Source organism: Chaetodon trifascialis, chromosome 3 (genome assembly GCF_039877785.1).
Source record: "Chaetodon trifascialis isolate fChaTrf1 chromosome 3, fChaTrf1.hap1, whole genome shotgun sequence".
Classification (NCBI taxonomy): Eukaryota; Metazoa; Chordata; class Actinopteri; order Chaetodontiformes; family Chaetodontidae; genus Chaetodon; species Chaetodon trifascialis.
Genome location: NC_092058.1, coordinates 4,116,725 through 4,130,617, shown reverse-complemented (window position 1 = coordinate 4,130,617; position 13,893 = coordinate 4,116,725). Strand labels below are relative to the sequence as shown.

The following is a 13,893-nucleotide window of genomic DNA, read 5'->3' as shown; positions in this document are numbered from 1 at the left end:
GGGAAGGAGATTTCAGTGAAACGATTAATATTGAAGATTGAATCAGAATTTCGAATGTTTCTCTGTGTTGTATCCGTGCCAGTCAACAAAAATCCTTGCTGAAGATTAGCATTTATCCAGCGTTGCAGGATACACACAGTGCTACGATTGTGAAGGCCACAAACTTCTATTCATTCCTTCAGGCAGTATGAAAGGTCAGAATTATGTATTAAATCTGGAGATGTACTTAATCCCCTCTAACCCTTAAAGGCAAAATGAATAATAATGCTAGATGTGCCCAGAGTTTAGATATGGAAAACCTGATGAGTTGAATTACTTTCCTTTGGGTTAGCAGACATACACAGCTTTCTGTGTCTGTGTGAACATGCACACTGGCTTGCCACCATCACCTGCCTTTCTTTCCTTTACTTTCTCTGACTCTCTACCGCTTCATCCATTCTGCCATCCCTCTCCACCCCGCTCACGTAACGCTTCCACATTTTGCTTTTGCTGCGACTCACATTTGTTTGATTTTTGCCATTTTTATCGTTTTTGTCAGCTTTTTTGCTTCACGTTCAAAACTTTGCCGAGAAGCGACCGTTAAAGCAAAGGAGTTTAAGAGAAAGTCACCTCAGCGCAACACATGCGAACAACACTGTGGCGCTTTTTGTGATGTTAGCATTTGAAGCATATTTGCACTACAAAACTAAGACTAGAGCCACAGGGAGGTGAAACGTAAGGCACGAGGATTACTTGGTCTGAAAGCCTTAAACCGTGAGACTTTTTTAAAAGCATCAAAATAAACGGCGACGTAGACTCGACGCAGCTGGGAGGATTTCAGGACTAGTATCATTATTTCACAAGGAAATGATGCTGACTTTGGCAAGCCGTTATTGTTTAGACATTTATTGTGAAAGGAGAGTGAAAGTCTTTGTGTCTTTAGATAACCTGAATGTTTTAAAATGTCTGTCAAAACTACCTATTTTTGAGGCTTTTTTTTTTCTTTTTTGACATTTTAAAGCTGCAATCAAGGTAAAAGTCATCGTCACAGTGATGATACAGCCAACAGTTAGCAAAGAGCTTGCTCACAAAGAGCTTGCTCTTTTTTCCGTTTCTCACACTGTGACATCTTGCGAGCGATACTTGGAAGAAAAGCTGAACTGCAAAGGCTCGTAAACTTTATTACACTTTATTAGATTCAAAAAGTTATCGATGTGTGGTTGCAAAAACACAAAAAAGAGCAAGTTATATCAGTATCCAGTTCTCATAGTACATCCATGCCCACATGCTGCAAGGAAACTGGACCTTGTATTCAGTCGAGGAGTAAAGGCAGCACACTGTGTGCATTGAACCCGGGCTCATTCCCACATCGACAAATAAGACGCTTTGTCGCGCCCCTCGATGAGGCATCAGGCTTTCAGCTAACTCCTCTGTAAACCTGCTCACGGCAATATTAGACACTCATAGCAAGTGATTCACCCAAAGCAGTAGGAAGAGCAACAAAGCCCTGAGGGGGGCAAAGGTCATGGTATTGTGGTGGGTCACATGGGATCATGTTGGGCGCCTGTATGAGACGGTGAGGAGGGTGACAAAGCAGGGTCAGTATATGACGCCCTGCGATGAGAACATGGAGGTGCATTCAGACAATGTGGCATTGAACATGTTTGCTGCAAGGAAGTGGTGAATCTTAAAGGATAAATCTCTTCTACATCTCTCTTTCGGAGACACATCATGAAGCGATGCGGCCGACCCACCCACACAGCGGCCATGCTGATGGATAAAACCACATGTTAGCAGTACAATTAAAATCCAAGCGTGTTGTTTCTTCACCACAAACATGCAAACACTCGGGCCTAGTCAAACGCAACGAGGGCGAGATAAAACTCTGCATCTACAGTAATACTGCGAGGGAGGCTAGCAGATACCTTATTGCCAGTCCGAATACAACATGACATCCATTTCAAGTGAGCCAAAGAGGCTCGGGAGTCAGAGAGGGCACGAGGTCAGTTAGCAATGCTAATCAGAGGCTAACAGAGAAAATCCTAAACGCCAAGAGGATAAAAATGCATTAGAGCCATAGGAGGAAAATGCCAGAAAAAACAAGAAATGCAGTTAGAAACTTCAGAAGAGGGTGCAGGTGGGGAATGTAGGGGAGAAGCAGAACGGGAAGCCGCAAGGAAAACAGGGGAGGAAGGGAAATGAACACGGTTTGAAGACTATGAAAGATGAAAACAAGGCAGCGCTAGTTAACCTGGGGGTCAAACGGATATGCTAATCACATGCTAACCAGGCTAACAGGGCATAATATCCATGAAAAGGCCAATTAGAGGGCAAACAGCAGCGTGGTGGGTGTAGGAGTGAGGAAAAGCAACCATGTAGGAGAAGATAAAGAGAGGAAGGAAGCAGTTTGGATGCTGCTCAGCTCAAGCTGAGGCTGTCCCATCGCAGGCCCAGCTCAGATGAATCATGGTGCACATACGAAGGCATGACAGAAAAGCCATCATGGAATGAGGAAGAGGATAGAAAGAGGAAATTAAAAGGAGAGAGAAAAGGTATCCGTCTAGAGGGAGGAAGAAGAATCACAAAGAATTAATAAAAGGGGACGTATGGATGGAACAGCGGGAGGTATATCATGGACCGTTTTCTGAGGTCATCTATATTTCATTCCACACACTTTAGCCAGTCGTCTGGGGTGGCAGAAGAAATGTTTCTCCAAACCGAAAGTGTTTTACATTCCTTTCAGAGCCCATAAATTATTCCATGACAAAACTTTGCTGGGATGTGAGCATGCTCAGCTGTCCGATTAATCTTTCAGAAGCTGTTACACGTGTTCCAAGTGGACTTTATTTTTCAAGGAAAGCGAGGCCGTGTTGCTGATCATGTAATGTAAAAGTGAATAACGCTGGACGTGGCTGAAGTCTTAATGGGCATTCGATGTTTCTACAGCCAGGTGGCCCCGAGGGCTCAAACAACCAGCGCTGGAAGATACACTTTTCATAAAAAGGTTGAGAGGAGAACTGATGAATGATTAAAGTTCCTGAAGCTCCCTAAACACGGGCTGCTTTTTTCCCTTATATGATGCCGAAGAATCAGACCTTGACTGAATAATTCAGAAAAGGTGACATCTCTGGAACTGCAAATTGATGGAAAAATATGTTATTTCAACTTTTTCACCCCTATTTTCTTTCATCCTAGCTCTTAAAAATTCTAACCCTGCAGCCTTTTTCTGTATTTTATTTTTATTTGAGGCTTTCGTACGGTTGTCATGTCTAGGTCGACCTTAAAAAAGAGAGACCCAACCTTGATGGGCCTCGCCGGTCCCACAGATTGAATGAGAACAAGTGAAAAAGCATGCCAATGAAGACGCGTAGGCAAACAAGCAGATGAACAATGGCTGTGGATGTCACCCCCGGCTGTACGAGGCACAGGCTGAATGCACGCTCGGTTCACGTGGCTAATCTGCTCCGTCACGCTTTCAGCCAAAAATATCATTTCCAAACCCTCACCAACCGCTTCCTGTGCCTAATTTCAACATACCGATGGTTTGCAGAAACGTACCATGCCAACATTTATTCTGGTAATCGGGTTGCATGTGCGCAACGAGCACGCAAACACGCGAAGATGCATCTGATGCGTGCACACAGCTACACGTGGAAACACACACACAGAGGCAGATCTGCAGAGATGCTTTTATTGTGGCAACAAGCATTTTGTTAGCGTACGAAGTGGAACCGCTAATGTGTGTGTGTGCGTGCAGAATGTGTGTCTGAGTTGTGTACATGTATTCCTCTATGCCTGTTTTTTTTTTGGCTCTTGTGGCCAGTTATAAAATATGAGCGTCATCAAAGTCAGTGCCATATCACCATCTCAGTGTGTGTGTGTGTGTGTGTGCGTGTGTGTGTGCGCGTTGACGGCCTGATGCTCCTCCTTAGGCATTTGAAGCCAGTATTGACAGGGGCAGAGCCACGGACTGTAACACACATGGACACACACACAGATTGAGAGAGCGGGAGAGCTCCAGATGGGACTGTGGAACGACATGCAGACACAGATCCGCTGCTCTCTGCCAACACGCGCCGAAATGTTCCTCTCATATCTCAGCGTCCTCGATAGCAACACGTCCTTTAAAAGTTCCTCATCGTTCAGGCTGACTTACGACATTTCTGAATGATTAGACATGAATGCGCCTTAATTTCTATGATAAAATCTGAGTCCTTGCCTGCTTGGAAAAAGGCCGCCTCAGCTCACGGTTGCACAGGAAGTAATAGTGAGTAGTTTTGCCAGAGATGATTTCAGAGAGAAAAAGTTCCTTATAGCAGTGGTCCTACAGGGTTAAAGTGTATAAATAAGGATTCACATGAATATGTGGGCAAATACAGACGAGGCTTGAGTTTCACATATATCACAGTTGTTGGTGGCTGTCGGAGAAGGAGCACTTTGTCATCTCAACGTAACAGAATAACACTGAGAACAGGATTTAGCTCTTCATGAAAAGAGATAAGATAAGATAAGATAAGATAAGATAAGATAAGATAAGATAAGATAAGATAAGATAAGATAAGATAAGAGAAAATTTTTTTTGATCCCATGCTGGAGAAATTCACTTGTCACAGACAGTGGAAAAGGTAGAAAAAAGAACAAATAGACAATGAAAAGGATGTAAAATATATGAACTCCATGAATGTACGTTATGCAAAAGAGTATAAAAATAATATTGCCTCGTGATAAGGGCTCAGCTCCACAGTGGAAAATTTGAATTGCCAATGAGTAAGATAGGAAATCTAAATAAAATACAGTGACTTAATAAATAAATAAATAAATAAATAAATAAATAAATAAATAAATAAATAAATAAATAAAGAGGCAGGAACATGTAAAACACAAAGCAGCTCCTGGTTCTTAGTCGGTGGGTTCAGCGCGATGCCGGAATAACAAAGTAATTTACTTCTTTCTGCTTCCCTAAACATCTTGTCTTGTCTATTAGAAACCCGGTTTTTGTAATCAGTGCAGGGGATTAGAGAAACCTGCTAACCAGAGACGGATTTCTGCTGGAGAAACTTGATTTCTTTGATTTTACAAATACACATGCATGAAATGCAGGAAGAGAAAGTAATACTGTGACATCAATGCAGTTACATGAAAAGACATACCGTTACCGTCATATCAGCACGCTCTTATTGAGGATAATGACGTCTAAAGTCTGACTATAAACTGCTTTTGAATTAAAGTCACTTTGCAGAGCTGAACGGTGGAAAATGTGTCTGACTGAAACACATTTGCACTGTGAAGGAAACTGCTCTCACTTACCGTTTAAACGGTCCAATCTAAGCTACCTCAGTGCTTCCTTTGTACGTTTTTCTTTTTCCAGTTTGTCTTAAATGCAAACAGGTGTGGGCACATGCACAGATTCATGCCTCTGAAAGAACATTGTTCATGAATATAATTGTACATCCATTGCTTTCGCACTCAGGCTGATCCATTCCAGCTAACCAATCACGCTCTGAACATCAGCAGGGACAGTAATGAGCAAACATCCCATGGTTACATCTGAGATCTTTTTCCCATAAACATCCTGTCGCTTTCCCCCTTTCTTGACTCTGTCCTGGTAAATAAGTTTAAGCTCTGGCAGAACGAAAATCAGCCGAATCAGCGCTGGAATTTGACGTCTGTGTCTCCAAACGGACCGGCAGAAAAGCTAAAGGTGTCAGGCTGCTGAGCAGAAACTGATTGGCTGAATCAATCCACTGCTCTTCTCTCTGAAGTCTGTTCTGGCTGCGACAAAACAAGAAATTTGAAGCAGTTTGACGCCGTGGATTTTGCCGTCGGCGCTGACGCCAGGATGCTTTCAAATTAAAAGGAATTTTCTCCTCTCAGTTCATCTTCATGTCCACTCTGAGCTCCTCTTCACGCCGCTCCTGTCTGATAAACCTGAATGTTTCCCAGCCCTTGTTTCCTTTGTACGCTGTTCACGGGGCCCTCTTTGAGAAATTGTTTATGTCACTTACGAAACTCTGGGATTTCTACCTGTTATACTCTCCATGTTTGAACCTTAATAAATCCTTCAATCTCGATACATCGCTGAACAGTGAACAGCGCACGCTGGTGCACTGTGGTGATTTAAGCTGTAAGAGAAATTCTGCTTTTCCAACCCATACGGGGCAGGTCTGATCTTTTCATGGCTGCCTATACAGATAAAAATCCTACCTGTTTTCCCCTCTTTAACCATCTCAGCTCATTCGTGTTCGCTGTTCTCCACTCATAGGCACAAATGTCGGTGTAGCGCTGTGTGCAACAGCTCAAAATTCATGTTAAAGGATTAGCAAAAAAAAAAAAAAGGATTGTGGAAGTCACAGCCATGCAAAGCAGAGAGAATGGGAGTGCGGATGTTTCAGCATTCAGTTCATTGTCAGAAGCAGCCAGCCGTGACACTGGATCTGTGCCAGGAAATAAAAAAGTAAGGCTCTTTGTTGCCAGCGTGAACTCAGCCTGAGAGCAACATGTTGGAGTGTTTTTAAGCGTGTCTGCAGAGGCAACAGGAACGCTGCCGTCAGGTCTGCATTTAGCCTCAGCACAACAGATGTCTCAGCTTCTCACCACGACGTCTCTGACTCCAGTCTCACACCCTTTAATGTCTCTCTCTATCTTCCTGTTTCCTGTCTTTGGCTCCACCCCTTCCTGTCCCGTCCTGTACCTGCCTTGCCCTTGCTCCGATAGAGAGATTCACACATGGAGAACTCTGAGCGTGGGGTATTGTATGTTTACTTCTAGACATCAACGCATCCACTCACCGTGACTCTCACCTCGCCTTTCTGGGCCTCCAGCAGTTTTCCAAATGCATCTTATGACTGAAGGCTTCACCTGGAAAACGGATGTGATATTTCCAAAATCCCGATATTTTTCCACATTTAAAAATGATTCATTCGCTGCGATGCACACAATCATCAAAAATGCTGCACGACTTGAAATTTGATCTTTCAGATTTCCCTCTGACGAACTCTTTGGAGAACATGTACCTCATTTGGAGTGAAACCTGGGACAGCACACATCCCGCCTCACCTTTTAACAGTCGTAATGTGCTGACAGCGTGCACGTACACGTGATAATTGCTGTGGTTACAAATCTCAGAATTGTTGCTGTCCTAAGCAGCACACAGATGTTTTGGGAGCTGCACATCCTTTTTCTGAGTGTGAGAGTGAAACATGAAATACCTAAGATTTTAATCTCTGTGGCACACATGTCATTTTCTCCACGCTGTTTCAGCGCAGAGAAACCGCGTGGAGTTCACGCTTCTCTCGCTGCCATTTAACAGCCAGATCTGTGTCACTAAGTGGTTGAAATTTAGGTTTTTCTCCTCCTTTGAGGATCTAATGCAAGCCGTTATAGAAGTCCTGCACTTATCTGCCATATTCCCTGCGTCAGCATCATTAGCGTACCTTCTGTCTTTTCCTTAATGGCTGGAAATTCATCTCAGGGAATGAGTAAGATTTGAGGGAAATATTCAGGCGGCAGTGGGACTTTTAAAATGGCTATGCGTGACGTCTGAGGTCATTATTAGTTAACAAGTTAACTAATATAACAAGTTAACTAATATAAGATGCTTTTGGTGGTCTGTACCTCCCCCTGTGTACTTGATCATTGGTTTCAAGTCATCTGTGCGTTTATGTCATTGTTGCACTTCATCTCTGCTCACTTATTTATTTCTTAATTTTTTGTTTTTGTAAAAAGTGCACGTTTAAAATGAACATTGACATCATCTCTGAAGACTTTCATCGCATCAGATTTTACCTGTTTTGTGAGAGATGTTTGTCTGACCGACACTTTCCCGGTCATCTGCTTGTGATGCATTGTCAGTAATTATACACCTGCAACAAAAAGTCAAACACGGAAACCAAAAGATAAAGTGTTGCTGCTTTCCATAGTGGGAGCAGCTTGGTGTAATTGATTACATCTCACCATAAAGCAAACAATCACGCAGGCATTTTCAGAAGCGGAATGGAGCCAGCCTGCCGCCCCCAATATTAGAAAAAGGTTAAATAATGAGAGCAACTCCGAAGGTCAGAAATTATGTGTTTGGCTTCAACAAATATAACAGAGGCGGGAGATTAAGAGGGAGATATGATAATATGTTGCCGAGTGAAATGTGACGCTTCACAAATATCTCCACCCACACTGTTCTGGGCTCGAAGACAATCCGCTCCGTGCCCGTCATGGTAGCGATGGAGTCATTTCCCTCTAATAAAGCCTCAGCCTGCGTCTGAAGCCGATGCACCTCTTTGCTCGAACGCTCATCTATGTGAAATCTTAGCTCGCATTTGGGAATTAGACGACACAACTTTTTGAAATGTGACAGAAACGTCATGCAGCACTAAAAAAACGTTGCATTTGGCAGTTCTGTTGGGTGTTATAAGGTATTAGATTCACTGTTAAACATGTGATTTTACCAGAGGGGAAGCGATAGTGACGTGGGCTTGCAGGAGGATTAAGGATGATGGGAATTTTAAGGTGATAGGTGATGTCAATCTGGTTCCATACGAATAACCACGCTGTGTGAAATGTCAAATAAAAACAAATCTGTATTTCCTCTTTCCAAAATTAATTCAAGATGAAATGAAGTCAGAAACTTCAGGCAGCTCTTTGACGCTGAAGCTCTAAAACTTCACCTCAACTAACAACGTTGTAGTTTCTGAAGCTCTACTTTAAGCCTAGTTTTAACTAAAATTGTAAAGTTTTTCAAATAATCCAACGGCAGAATGAAGTTAGTATGATTTAAAAGGTGGAGGAGGAGAGGGTTGTTGTGCACAGTGAGCGGCACCGTTATTAGATTTCTGAGTGTGAAAACGTTCCTCCTTAAGGACGAAGACGTTGGAAATTCGCCGCTGTGACAGTTGATTCATTAGGAAATTATGTGAACGCCTTGACCCAAAGTTTTCTCAAATCTTAAATTACCTCTCGTCCACTCAACCCAGTCGAACAAGTCAAGAAATGAATGATGATCGTCCACATCGAGAGAGCAAAAGGACACATCCTCTCTCAGGACGATATCCTGCGCCCTCAGGGGTTTTAGTCTATGACGAGAGAATTGAGGCGCTTACTGTCTGATGCCAGCCCGGGGAGCAGACTGCACATGGCAGGCTCTTACAAGGCCAAGTGGTCTCAAGTGTGTGTGTGTGTGTGTGTGTGTGTGTGTGTGTGTGTGTGTGTGTGTGTGTGTGTGTGTGTGTGTGTGTGTGTGTGGTTTCAGTGGACTTTCAGTCTCCAAATTGGGGATATGCTGTATTTAGACACATACACACACATCATAGAGTCCTGAGTGCTTCCATGCTGACAGATGCTAAACTTGTACTTTTCACAGATAATTTGGCATCACACACACACTCATTTTTACCTCTATCCTTGTGAGGACATGATGCATTCTCTAGTACCTTTCCCAACAACTAAATGTCAACCCCAAACCTCTAACATATCCCTAAACCCGACCCTAAAACCTTAAAAAAAGAGTGAACAATCAAACAGCCCTTTGAGGGTCTGCCTCGAAGAGAGCACCAAAACGTCCTCACTCCCAGAATTTAAAGCTCAAATTCTCACAAAGATGGCTGTACAAGTACACACACACACACACACACACACACACACACACACACACACACACACACAAACCCGCAGACAGAGCTGGACTTGACCCCCATCTGCAGACGTGACACATGGTTGAATAATGGACTCTGCTGCTTGCTGAGATAAATGCTTGATGGTCCACTTACGGCACAGTTATAATGGGTGATGGCTTACCATTTACACACACACACACACACACACACACACACACACACACACACACACACACACACACACACACACACACACACACACACGTACGTACATGGAACATGATCGCGTCAAAGAACAATCTGTTGCTCGCAGCCAGGCTCTTATTTTCAAGGTTCCCCTTCCTTCCTGTTCGCTGCGATAACACGTTACTCTCCGGTTTAATTGCTGAGAGCCTGAGTCGCGCAGCTACATGGAGCCGTATAGTGCAGACTGTTAGCTCTGACTGACCACACAGGCTGTAAACATAGCCACAAATACATAGTTTATAGCATCTACACCACTTATTTTGAAGTTATTACCAAAGACTTTAAATAGTTAGTCCCACATTACCACACCTGTAAAACGGTGGCAGTTTTATAAATCTATAAAATGATAAAGGTGTGTTCACCTTCAGTTTTACCTCCAAATGAGGTGACTGGAGCCAAACTGTGGACTCATTTACATCCTGTCTGACTGCATTGTGTAGTGGTGCTGCACCCTGGGATCATAGTCGAGGAGCTATTGAGCGAAATGTCCTGGTAAAAAAAAAAAACTTTTGTCTTTGGCGACGTATGATTATCAAAACTTAAAGAAAAAACAGCCTGATAAAGTCTGTAAATGTATTTTTAATCATAAAATCAGATCAGTCGCCATTCAGAAAATCGGCTGCACTACAGTTACTCACCTGACTGCGGAGATTTAATACGGCTTTAATAGAAATGTTCCCACCACAGACAGCTGATGTCCTTAGAAATGTATTTATAGATTAATGATTGATTCTGTCTGGCACACGTGTCCATTCACACATGATGTCAGTCTTGTAGAAGAGAGCTAATTAACTACTGTAGATTACGAAGAGAGGTGAAAACACGTCACTCTGAAGATGCTTTTTCTTTCATTTTAAACCCTAATAAACTCACTAACACATATTGTGCTGCTCACTGAGCACCTGGCTGAGCACGGTGACGGTGCTGTTGGAGGAGACGGCTGGTTTCCCCTCACTGAGCGGTCCCGCCGCCCCTCAGCTAGCTGCGTGTGTGTGGTAACATGCACTCACGTCTGTTCCACCCATCATGTCCATGGAATTGCCTGTAATGAGGCGCTAACAAGCCACAGTGACAGCATGCACATGTAACATGTGTCAGTAAAGGGCCGTATGTCCGTGTTTGTGTGTTTGTATGCTGCGGGTGTGTATACATGCCAGCCTGTGGGTGTATGTCAGTGTGTACATGACAGATTGTCGGCCTGCACTCGTGTGTGTGCTCGAGTGTGTGTTCGTGCAGCAGGTGAGAGATTTTTCATCCAACTCATTTTTTAGAGTAAGGAAAAGTATTCCTTCATGACACGTATTAATATAGAAAGACAGGTATGATAAACTACAGCCCTCAAATCACAATGTGTGTGTGTGTGACTTGGTGGTGGCCAATAGCAGAGACCCATGCTGTGCAGAAGTGTGTGCGTGTGTGTGTGCATTTTTTCAGCTGATAGTATTCATATAAGCCCATGATAAACTATAGCCATCATATCAGTGTGGAAATGGTCGCGCGCGCTTGCAGCAGAAACCATTCACACACAGCCGAGATAAGGCGCAGCCGTCGTATCACAGTAGAAGAAGTGTGCATGTGTGTGACGGGTGTGTGCGTATGTACAGACGCCATCCACACAGAGCTGGGAAAGCACTGCAGCTGTTGTACAAACATGGTGGTTTGCAGCTTTTTCTTTTGTCTTCATGATCCGTGTGTGAAGCATAAAGCCGAGACAAACGACGCTGCAGCGAATGGTCGCGTCTGACACTCAGCCACGTCAGCGTGCACAGGCTGACAGGCTCGTTAGCTGCACGTTAAGACCGTTAAATGGTCTGTGTTGTGTTTGGGATCAGTATATCAGGAACATTTTAATATGATATCTTTTTATAGATTAATGTGTTGAGATATGAATGGATGATCCTGATTTTTAGATAAGATAGGACTTTATTGATCCCACGCTGGGGAAATTAAGATCAAAGATAAAAAGGATACAGGATAAGAAATACAAAAAATTACAATGTTTCTGTGCATTACGTACAGATTATCAATCTGAATAATCTACCAATGCCACATGTTGAACTGTACTTGAGAAATAGATAAATAAATCGAGTGTACTATTGCACAGTCCGTAGGTGCAGGATGTTAAACAGGACATTGGACACTTAAAGCAGGGACGTACAGGAAGTGGCAAAGCCGCCATGAACCGTCAACACCTCCTTAATTCGGCTGCTGCTGGTAATGATTCAGTGAGCTGTTGGCTGTCCACTGTTGGCTATCAGTAACACAGATCAGTGCAGGAGCCAGTAATTACATGATGGATCTCAGGTGGGATCGGTTACCGCACCACAGTTTGTCACCTTTTCCAGGTCGCAGTTCGATTATTTGAACCTTCCCTCCGTGCTGCCCGCCTGGCTCTCACAGCTGGGGCCCCGTCAGGCTCCTCGCACCGGATTTGCAGCTTCTCATGTAAAATGAACGGGAGCTGCTCTGACTGTGCTTCTTCCCGAAGGGGCACAAATGCAGGTTTCAATATGCTCCTTTCAAGGAGTCTTTAAGTTGCCTGGAAAGATTTTCCAGGGCCTGTATTCCCCATGTAATATTCTAAAATCTTGTGTTCACCCGAGGCCACACTGCGACAGCGTGGAAAGTTTCCAGGATCTGCCTGCGACGTCGAAAACTGAGGAGGAAACGTCAGCTAAAAAGTTGATTTGTGCTGAATTTGTACTCATCTCCATTAACCGCAAACATTTAGGAGCAGCGTAATGTTTCATAATAAACCAGGAGAGGTACTCTTAAAGCAGTGTTTTCACACAGTTGCATCTGCACCAAGCAGATGGGTGAAGTCACAGTCCAGTTACAAACACTGAGGTCACGGACACTTCAGGTACCCGCAGGAAAACGGAGCCACTGCCGCTCTTCGCTGACCACACACGGTTGTTTTGTCGGCTTCCTGTAACAGATAGCCCGCTCGTTGTCTGATCTGCATCGCTGTGTTGCAGAGCAGCTGTGAAATCCATTCTTCACAAACGTGCCAAAAATATCCACGCGCCTCGCTGGATAACGATCAATCGATCGATCACTTTTTCACACACACATAAATACAAACACGTTGTCATCATTATCCTCCCTGCTTCTCTCGCTCTTTCTGTCTCACCGTGTCACACACACACGCACGCACGCACGCACACCACCCTGCACAACCCTGGTGTCGTGTTTTTCCTTCGCCATATTAATATTTACGGCCAGTTTTAACGGCTGTGACTTTTACAGCCGGGCTCTCAGCGCTCTGCACTTTATTAATATCATAAGGACAATGTCAGCAGAGCCCTTAAAGAGGGTTATGGGTGTGACGGAGTGTGTGTGTATAGGTGAAAAAAAAAGTTAGGCGTGGATGGTGTGTGCAGAGGTGTGTGTGCAGAAAGGCCATTGAAATGAAACAGTGTGAGCGTCCTGACGAGTGTCAGCCTTATTTCTCTTGAACTGTCTTTCTCTTGTGTCTTTATATATTTGATGGATAGATAGGCAACAATGAAAATATTGATCCTTTTCAGTCCTGCTTGAGTTTCGCCTTGTATTGAGGGAAAAGTTGCCAGCAGGCCGTAACAGAGGGAGTCCAGTATCGCACATATATGACTGAATGACGTGGACTGCAGGCATAAAGCAGATCAGTGGCTCAGCTGTCGACTAAATACAAAAATGTGTTTTCTTAGTTCTGATATGTTTTCTTCTTTCATCTTGACTTATCTTCTGTTCAGTTGTTTTATTTCTTCACGCACTTTGGAATTTATTTAGATCCTTAAATTAATTAATCATGCTTCAAAAACAACATTCTGCATATATCTATAGTTTAAAAAAATAATATGTGCTGCATTTTCTGCCCTTTAATCCAAATCCAGTGTACACTATCATGACCTTGTAATCCTTCCAGCAACGACACACACTCTTCATCAGCCTAAAGCATCATCTCTGCTTCCATTTGTTCCTCTACCAAACCTCCATCCTCTATCTTTTGCTCTCTTCAGTCATTCCTCATTCCATGTCTGTCTATCGACCAGCCTTTTGGTGATGGAGGCGTCAGGTGTGC

General features: G+C 43.6%; 1 protein-coding gene across 12 annotated transcripts in view; it reads left to right on the top strand.

The window, feature by feature from the left end:
* Positions 1-13,893, top strand: part of ptprt (protein tyrosine phosphatase receptor type T) — a 320,800-nt gene that overhangs the window by 215,644 nt on the left and 91,263 nt on the right. For 4 of the 12 annotated variants that reach the window (XM_070992896.1, XM_070992880.1, XM_070992872.1 and 1 more), the window contains one exon: positions 6,694-6,726. The exons of the other annotated variants lie outside the window; for them this stretch is intronic. In XM_070992896.1, coding sequence (XP_070848997.1) covers positions 6,694-6,726 — 33 coding nt within the window. The remainder of the gene's footprint in view (positions 1-6,693; positions 6,727-13,893) is intronic. 12 annotated transcript variants of the gene reach the window in all.